The following is a 9,804-nucleotide window of genomic DNA, read 5'->3' as shown; positions in this document are numbered from 1 at the left end:
ACTTACTTAAAAAATTAATCTTTTAGAGTTAAGAGTGAGATTCATTTTATATTTTACAATTAAGTATTTTCTAAAACTAAGGACTAATAAATAGCAGATCTTTGGAACTTTTTTTTATAAAGGTTACAATAAAAATGTGTGCAATTTTACAAGTGATAATGTGAAATTTTACCTTAACTTGAACTGATATTTTAAATATTATTTAAAAGCTACTCATATTTATTACCCTAAGTTTATCCTTTTAGCTGTTTTGATTAAAAAAAAATTTTTTTACCCCATTGAAGATGGTAACAAATATATTCTAGTTGCTGTATTCTAAAGCAGTTCTTAGAAACACTGATGCTGAGTGCTATTTCTGTGATTCCTTTGATGACATTTTCTGAGTTTAATTTTTTCATTACCCAGCTATCTTCCAGAGACTGGCATACTGACTTTTCTAATTAATATTCTATGTACTGGGAATGGTATTCTTACTTTCTATTTGTGGAGAATTGAATAGCACAACCACTATAAGTGATGTGCTGGTATGTTACCTTATAAATGCTCAAGGTACAGCTTCTAATGTTGAAAAATAGAAAAATAAATTGACCTTGATGAAGTGTGTCTTCTTTTGTCTGTTCCCAGGAAAGTTTATTTCAGGTATTTCTACTGCTGAAATGATTAGTGTTAACAGCTTTTTCCCTCCATTTTATTTTACAGGGTGTCTTCATCTTCCTGATATATGGGATATACAACACAGAGGTAAGTCTGCTTGGAGTATCTCAAGGCTGACAGAGTGAATGAGAGAAATGACAGGTTTCTTATCTTGATAACTGAGGAACAAAGTTGGCTTTTCACATGAGTGTCCTACTGCCCTTCATGCTTGGACTAGCTTATATGCATCCCAGCTTACCATTAAACACTGACACCCTGAATAAAGGGACAGCCTCATTTCTCATAGGCATTGACTAATATTTTACTACTGCCTTAAGATTTTGAATTTTCAGTCTTTCTTTTAACACTTAACTATACTTGATGGTATTAAAGTTTCACAGTTTTAAGTGGCAGAATGCTTATACGTAATTGCATAGAATTAGAAAAATATTCTTACCTCAAAATGATCATTAAATATTATCTTTTAAGTTTTTAAGCAGGCTAAGAGAAGCCCATAACGAATAATGAATAGTATTTATGGTCTCAATGGTGAAATTTCTCAGAGAAGTCATTTATTATTTAATTATGAGAAGTTATTTAGCTAGAAATATTGAGAAAACTGACTTGAAATTTCATTAAGAAAATATACTATGTGGGGCACCTGGGTGGCTCAGTCGTTAAGCGTCTGCCTTTGGCTCAGGTCATGGTCCCAGGGTCCTGGGATCGAGCCCCGCATCGGGCTCCCTGCTCAGTGGGAAGCCTGCTTCTCCCTCTCCCACTCCCCCTGCTTGTGTTCCCTCTTTCGCTGTGTCTCTCTCTCTGTCAAATAAATAAATAAAATCTTTAAAAAAAAAAAAAAAGAAAAAAATATACTATGTAAGTAAATTATTGTCACAGTTCTAGTTCTTTTATGAAAAAAATTCTGTGATTTATAAATAGTCTCTGGTAGGCAAGTTGCTGGTTTAGATTTCTGCATGCTTAATATGAGAGTGAGTGCTTTGTATACATTAGGCACTGAGTAAAGACTTGTTTGATTTTTGTTGGTCTTTGATTTCAAGATTTTACTTTGTAATTTTCCCTTAAGAAAAAATTCGTAATTTTGCCTGCGTTTCTCAGCATTCTATGCTCGGGGAGGGCAGAGTGAATCCCAGTAGAGATCTTAGAAGGGCCTAGTAGTCAGTTTTTCACAAGTAACATAAGGGGCTAGGCAACAATATAACACGGCAAACAGACTCATTAGCCAGACTGAAAAGGTATGTGGGAATTTAAATAACATCTGATGATGACGAAGTATGTGTGTGGGCGTGTTTTACAGGGCTGCTGCACCTGGATTACACGCGGTTTCCTTTTCCAGTAGCCTTCAGGTAGGTTGGCAACAAGACAACTTTTTTTTTTTTTTTTTTTTTTTTGCAACGGTACCTCTATTGCGGTTTCACAGCAGGCTCCTCCTCTAAGTGCAAAGGATACACGCCCATTATTAAAATGTTTCCAAACTAAGAGGGATAACAGAAGCAATGTTTTAATAAATGTTGAGCACTTGAAATTTACTGCTTTTAGGTAGAACCAAAAGTGCCCTAAGTGATCCACTTGCGGGTTTGGATTTTGATTCAATACTTGGACTGCAAACTGTAAAGCAGAGAAAGCCCCCACATTCAGCAGTCCTCAGTTTCCCCCACCTTTTCCGCCAGCCTCTTTCTCTGCAGCCCCCAAGCCACGCTGCATTACGGTCCTGCGTAATTCCGCCCCTTGGGTTCCACCTCCTGAGCGGCCTCCCCCAGAAGCCCTCATCCACGTCCACCGCCGTCAGTGCAGCCCACCAATCACGCCTGCTCGCCTGGAAGCCTCTTTCTACAGGGCATCCAAATCCCCGCCCCTCGAGCCCTGGGCCTCCCCTCCGCCCAACCGCCCCAGTGATTGACAGGCAGGCCGGGCGGAAGCTGCGGCGCAGGCGCCGTGGCTCCACAGAGCTCCCCTCTGGCTGGGTTGGGGAGTTCCCAGCAGACACCGCGCCGCGGCTGCGCAGTACAGGGGAGGCTTTTAATTCCATTGTGGAGAGGACGGCGTTATTTTTATTAACTGGAGGCGACGGCGGCTGCGGCGGCGGCGGTACCCGTAAGTGTTGCCGGTGGGTCGGAGAGGGAGAGGGCGAGGCCTAGGGAAGAGTCGCAGGACCATGCGTACCGGTGCCGGCGGCGGCCGGGCTGGGAATTAGTGCTGGGCGCGTTGCGGTCTGGGCGGCGGCGCGGCGGGGTCCTGGGCGCTGCGGTGGTCCCGGCCCGGGGCCCGGTTCCACCCCCTTTCCTCCCTCTTCCCTCTTCCTCCTCCTCTCCTCAGCCAGGCCTCCTCCGGGGTATGAAAATCGGCAGCGGGTTCCTGAGTGGCGGCGGTGGTACCGGCAGTAGCGGCGGCTCCGGCGGCGGCGGCGGCGGCGGCGGCGGCAGCAGGAGGGCAGAGATGGAACCCACCTTTCCCCAGGGTATGGTTATGTTCAACCACCGGCTTCCCCCGGTCACCAGCTTCACCCGGCCGGCGGGGTCGGCCGCCCCTCCCCCGCAGTGCGTGTTATCCTCCTCTACCTCCGCAGCCCCGGCCGCTGAGCCCCCCCCTCCGCCAGCCCCGGACATGACTTTCAAGAAGGAGCCGGCGGCGTCAGCCGCGGCCTTCCCCTCGCAGAGGACCTCCTGGGGATTCTTGCAGTCTTTGGTTAGCATCAAACAGGAGAAACCCGCTGATCCGGAGGAGCAGCAGCCCCCCCCCCACCACCACCACCACCACCACTATGGGGGGCTGTTCGCTGGGGCTGAAGAGCGATCTCCAGGCCTAGGAGGTGGGGATGGGGGGAGCCACGGCGTCATCCAGGACCTCAGTATTCTCCACCAGCATGCCCAGCAGCAGCCAGCCCAGCACCCCCGCGACGTATTGCTCAGCAGCAGTAGCAGGACTGATGAGCACCATGGCAATGAGGAGCCAAAGCAGGACACTAATGTCAAAAAGGCAAAGAGGCCAAAGCCAGAATCTCAGGGAATCAAAGCCAAGAGGAAGCCAGGTGCATCTTCCAAGCCTTCTTTGGTTGGAGATGGAGAAGGTGCCATCCTGTCCCCAAGTCAGAAACCTCATATCTGTGATCACTGTAGTGCTGCTTTCAGAAGCTCCTATCACCTGCGCAGACATGTCCTCATTCATACTGGAGAGAGACCTTTCCAGTGCAGCCAGTGTAGTATGGGTTTCATTCAGAAATACCTACTGCAGAGACATGAGAAAATTCATAGTAGAGAGAAGCCATTTGGATGTGATCAGTGCAGCATGAAGTTTATTCAGAAGTACCATATGGAGAGACACAAGAGGACACATAGTGGAGAAAAGCCATATAAATGTGACACTTGCCAACAGTATTTTTCAAGGACTGATAGACTGTTGAAGCACAGGCGCACATGTGGTGAAGCCATAGCTAAAGGAGCCGCTAGTGCAGAACCTGGGTCATCAACCCATAACAATATGGGTAATCTGGCTGTGTTGTCTCAGGGAAATACAAGTTCTTCAAGGAGAAAAACGAAGTCAAAAAGCATAGCTGTTGAAAATAAGGAACATAAGACTGGTAAAACAAATGAATCGCAAATTTCAAATAATCTAAACATGCAGAGCTACTCGGTAGAAATGCCCACTGTGTCTTCCGGTGGAGGCATAATTGGCACTGGTATTGATGAACTGCAGAAAAGGGTGCCAAAACTGATCTTTAAAAAAGGAAGCAGAAAGAATACAGATAAAAACTACCTGAATTTTGTGTCACCGTTACCAGACATAGTTGGACAGAAGTCCTTGTCTGGGAAGCCAAGTGGCTCACTTGGCATAGTGTCGAATAATAGCGTGGAGACCATTAGTCTTCTCCAAAGTACCAGTGGCAAACAAGGCCAAATAAGTAGTAATTATGATGATGCCATGCAGTTTTCAAAGAAAAGAAGATATTTACCAACTGCCAGCAGCAACAGTGCCTTTTCTATAAATGTGGGACACATGGTCTCCCAACAGTCCGTCATTCAGTCTGCAGGTGTCAGTGTTTTGGACAATGAGACCCCGTTGTCCCTTATTGACTCCTCAGCTCTAAATGCTGAAATTAAGTCTTGTCATGACAAGTCTGGAATTCCTGATGAGGTTTTACAAAGTATTTTGGATCAATACTCCAACAAATCAGAAAGCCAGAAAGAGGATCCTTTCAACATAACGGAACCACGAGTGGATTTACACACCTCAGGAGAACACTCAGAATTGGTTCAAGAAGAAAATTTGAGCCCAGGCACCCAAACATCTTCAAATGATAAGGCAAGCATGTTGCAAGAATACTCCAAATACCTCCAGCAGGCTTTTGAAAAATCCACTAATGCAGGTTTTACTCTTGGACACGGTTTCCAGTTTGTCAGTTTGTCTTCACCTCTCCACAACCACACTTTATTTCCAGAAAAACAAATATACACTACATCTCCTTTGGAGTGTGGTTTCGGCCAATCTGTTACCTCAGTGTTGCCATCTTCATTGCCAAAGCCTCCTTTTGGGATGTTGTTTGGATCTCAACCAGGTCTTTATTTATCTGCTTTGGATGCTACACATCAGCAGTTGACACCTTCCCAGGAGCTGGATGATCTGATAGATTCTCAGAAGAATTTAGAGACTTCATCAGCCTTCCAGTCCTCATCTCAGAAATTGACTAGCCAGAAGGAACAACAGAAAAATTTAGAGTCCTCAACAAGCTTTCAGATTCCATCTCAGGAGTTAGCTAGCCAGATAGATCCTCAGAAAGACATAGAGCCTAGAACAACGTACCAGATTGAGAACTTTGCACAAGCGTTTGGTTCTCAGTTTAAGTCGGGCAGCAGGGTGCCAATGACCTTCATCACTAACTCTAATGGAGAAGTGGACCATAGAGTAAGGACTTCAGTGTCAGATTTCTCAGGGTATACAAATATGATGTCTGATGTAAGTGAGCCATGTAGTACAAGAGTAAAGACACCCACCAGCCAGAGTTACAGGTAAGGTCCCAAAAGTGACCAGGCTGGAGGTCTAATGTAATTTTGTTTTATTTTGAGAACACTGCCATTGGAATGTTTCTACACGATCCTATTAAGAATAATGTAATGCCCTTTCAATGCAACTTTTCATATTTAGTTTATTTTGTTAGCGTGATTTTAGCTCTGTTTGTATTATGATTTTTAATCAAAATCAATAGATTAAAAATAGTTTGACATTCAAAGTGACAATGTTTAGCAATCAAATTTACATGTATAGATCGTCAGGGAATAGCCCAAAAGTTTTAAATGCAAAAAAAAAAAAAAAACCAAAAAAAAAAAAAAACCCCAAAAAACAAAAAAAACCCTACAAAAAAAAAACAAAACAAAACAAAAAAAACACAAAAAAAACTTTGTTGCTAGGATTAAGGTTATTCTAATTGCTTTACTCTCAGGAAAGTGTAATAACGCATGGGAATTCTGTACGTTATCACTGTAATGGAATATCCAATTTACAGATAGTATGATACACATTTCATCATTTAAGTAAGGGATTGAAAACATTTCAAATTGCTCTATCTGGGCTAATACACATTTCATCATTTTTAAGTAAGGGATCGAAAACATTTCAAATTGCTGTCTCCATCTAGGCTGATCCAAAATTCTGAGATGTTGGCTACCTATATTTTGTTGCAGCTTTTAAATGTACTCTGAACTTCCAAACCATTCATTCCAGCCTGGTAGAACAAATATTCTTGGATCTTTGATCAAAGCCTGGAATGATAGCTTTAATAAGAGAAGAAAAAAAAAAAATAGCACCCTCCCCTTATCCCAACTGTAACAAGGCTGTAGTTCCATTAGAAGTTACGATATCTGGCAGTGTTGATGACCGAGTGGTTGGTTGGTACCAGTATTAGAACCCAAGTTGGAATTACATAATTCTTTGAAATTTGGGGTATGCGTTTTTTATTATACATGGCTTAAAACATTGTTCTCTTGTCTATGTTATTACATGTCACCCACACTTCTGTTTTTTTGTTCTTGTCCTACCTTCTTTCTTAGAGTTCTGAGCCTGCTTTGTTCCCTCTTCTCTCTGGACAGTTTAAATTTTAGAATGATTTACATTCCATTAGGTAATTCATTAGACATTTTATATGCCTTACGGCATTCAAATACTGAACAATAGGATAAACAACCCCCCACGTACCTTTTTAAAAAAAAATAAAACCCATACAGATTTCCATGTATAATGAAGCCCCATACTCTGAGCTATAGGTATTATTACTAAGGTTGTAATTCCAACTGGTGACATCGCTAATGTGAGGGATAAGAGTGTCTGCATTTAGTAATGACATCAGAACCTCTTTGTGAAATTGCAGCCTTTAATGTACATTTTAAAAGGGTGCATTAGTCAGTATTGTACAGGGGTCTTGTAAAGTCATCAAAATTTGCTATGAACGCTAATTGCCATTTGAAGCTACTGATAAGACAGTAGCTCTGCTCTAAACCACTTTTTAGCAATTGTATTTTTTTCCTGATTATATTTTTTAATGTACTTTGATGTTTATGCTGATGAGTTTTTTATGTACTTTTGGTGATGTTTCAGTCTTATGTACTCTTCTGACGTCAGAAAAGTACCACTGGTTGTTTGCAGTCTTATTGTGTAATCAGCCTACCACAGGCTTCCATGTATAATAAAGTAATTAATATTGTGCAAGTGTAAAACACTTCTGTTATGAAAGCAGTGTTTGGAAAATAAGAAATTATTAAAAATGGTTACAAAATATTAGTTAATTTCCTTTCCCCACTTTCCTCCCTTAAGTCTGCTTACCAGCTAAAGGGTCACCTATTTGTCATTGCAAGATTCTTAGAAAATGTGTTTAATCCTCTTAAATACACTCAATACTAAAAAGTCTGTATTTCTTATTTTGGTAAGTGCGGTAAGTTCTATTGGGTACAGAGTACAAGCTGTAATCAAAGGATGGAGAGGACCTTTACCACTGTATCTCTTAAGCTGTATGATTTTTCTCCAGTGTTTGTTTTATACAGGTTTTGAATTTCTTTAACTTTTATTGTGTGTACTGAATACTGCATATGTATTATTCTGATTGTTTGCTCTAGTTTACTACCAATAAAAGACCTGTTAATCACAAAATTGAAGAAAGGAGATATCACTTAATATCCAGTAGCATTTTTCAGGGTTTTTTTTATTAACTACATTTTCTAAAATAGTTCCTTATTCTGGTGGTATAACCTGCATTTTAGGGACTTGTATGTTTATTGTGGTTTTTGGGTTTTTTTTTAACTTAAATATTTGATATTTCTAGGTTTATTTGAAAATTGGTTGAGTATTTTCTTTGTGTTTGAGGTGCACTATTATGGAAGGGTAGAAATTTAAAATTATGTAAATCAGAACGTGTTTTGTTGAAACTGCGTTACCTATCCTAAATATTATATCAGAGAGACTATTTATTGCGACCTCATTTAAAATCAGATTCCAATATCTTTTGGTTCTAGATGGATCCTTTTTGTCTCAAAAGGTTTGTAATAAGATAACAGTATGACAGAAATGGCGTTGAGCATTTTTAATAGGAAAAAAAAAAGTATTAGTCATAGTTTAACCATGTTTAAAAAGGTTGAAAGTATAGATAGCAGAAGGAAAGAAGTAAGACATTTAAATATTAGAGATGCGGAAGAAATGTTTGGAAGTGTCTTTTAAAGATGGAGAAAAACTGTAAGTGGCTATGTAAAATCATGAGAAAATTGTGCTTTTGAAATTCAGTGGCTACAAATGTTGAATTAAGGAGTAAAAATATTAAAGGATAGAACAGGTCTTTGAAACTTTGCCCTTTTTTGGGCATATGATACTATTGTAGGGAAATGATAAATTATTTATATTAAGCGTAAACATGGATTTCTCTGTAGAGAAATATCTACTCCTGGGCCCACATGATTCGGAAAAGTAAATTAGTTCTTTCTTTGCCAAGGTCATTTCCTAGATCTGGTCATTTTCTTGAACAAGACTGCTAAGCAGAATCTCACTGAGTCTGCATCAAATCCAACTCCTGATTTCTCTGCACAGATGACTTCTCCATTCTAGGTTAACGCTAACATTTTTTTTTTTTACCCACCTACCTCCCCTCTTTGTTTCTGTCTGTGGAATGTCCTTATCTGAATACGATCTTTTTAAAATAAAGGTTTTTACTTTTAAGATGTTTGGGTATGAAGTAGGAAACTGTTGTGTTGCTGTACATTCAGGATGAGGACTACCATAATTTAGCAGTTGCTAGTCAGTAATTTGTGTGGTAATTCAATAATAAGAACAGAAGTATGTGGAAAAGAATCTGTACTTAAAAATTTTTTTAGTAGGCTCTACATGCAACTTGGGGCTCGAACTCACAACCCTTAGATCAAGAGTCAGCCAGGCACCCCTGTACTCAAAATTTTTAATATTTTAAAATTGTGAACAGTGACAGAAATATTTCTACCTCACATTTAGTTTTATGTATTGCACTGATCATGTAAGAGAGGCAAAACTTTTTGTTCCTTCCTGGGGTGTGGCATTTTGTAGTTTACTTGTAATTAGTAGCATTTGAGCCTGAACTGGGTGACAGTTTGAGCAATATGGCCTCATGAGGGCATATACAGTCCTCAGTTTGCAAATTCATAGGTCTTGTTAAACTGAAGAACTTCCCTCAAAAAAAAAATAAATAAGCTTCTGAACTTAAGAGTTATCTTTTTAGAGTAAACTACATCTGAAGACTGTAAGTTTTTGAGTTTTATGGTCTTCCTGTTTTTCTAATCCATAGTGACAGGATTTTAATTTTTAAAAGTGTGATGCAAGATTCCTTTGTTAGTGCTATGATACAATCCATGCATCATGTTGTGTGAGGTTATGTCAGTAATGTTCTGTGAATATATTTGTTACGGGATCCCTTACCACAGAGGAGGATCTGTGGTGGTTTGCCAATCTTCTTGTAGTTCCTGATAGATTTTGAGGGAAAAAGTTGTGTTAGTTCCACTTGTTATATTTATTTACATCCTTAATTGATTACTTGAAGTGAACATTAGCATGAAGACAGCACCAGGAATTCTCTTGTCTTACCCTTCATCAAAAAACTCGAAAATAAAGCCTCTGAGATTACAGTGAGTTTAAAAAGAGATTAAGCTATAA

General features: G+C 40.1%; 1 protein-coding gene across 2 annotated transcripts; it reads left to right on the top strand.

Moving 5' to 3' along the window:
• Positions 1 to 2,604: 2,604 nt before the first annotated feature.
• ZNF281 (zinc finger protein 281) lies at positions 2,605 to 9,344 on the top strand. Of its 2 annotated transcripts, none has more exons than XM_006740489.3 (2): positions 2,605 to 2,745; positions 2,972 to 9,344. In XM_006740489.3, the coding sequence occupies exon 2, from the start codon at positions 2,986 to 2,988 to the stop codon at positions 5,656 to 5,658; it is 2,673 nt and encodes an 890-aa protein (XP_006740552.2). In that variant the 5' UTR covers positions 2,605 to 2,745; positions 2,972 to 2,985; the 3' UTR covers positions 5,659 to 9,344. The 2 variants fall into 2 exon arrangements, with proteins under 2 accessions (XP_006740552.2, XP_006740551.2); XM_006740488.3 differs by having other exon boundaries at positions 2,627 to 2,745; positions 2,968 to 9,344.
• The last annotated feature ends 460 nt before the right edge of the window (positions 9,345 to 9,804 follow it).

This window comes from Leptonychotes weddellii, chromosome 6 (genome assembly GCF_054177405.1).
Source record: "Leptonychotes weddellii isolate Sample4059 chromosome 6, ASM5417740v2, whole genome shotgun sequence".
Taxonomy (NCBI): Eukaryota; Metazoa; Chordata; class Mammalia; order Carnivora; family Phocidae; genus Leptonychotes; species Leptonychotes weddellii.
The sequence above is the reverse complement of the archived record's forward strand: the minus strand, read 5'-3'. Positions and strand labels throughout refer to the sequence as shown.

Bases quoted from the DNA above. Each gene is read 5' to 3' on its own strand.
- ZNF281 (XM_006740489.3), top strand. From the start codon at position 2,986: ATGAAAATCGGCAGCGGGTTCCTGAGTGGCGGCGGTGGTACCGGCAGT.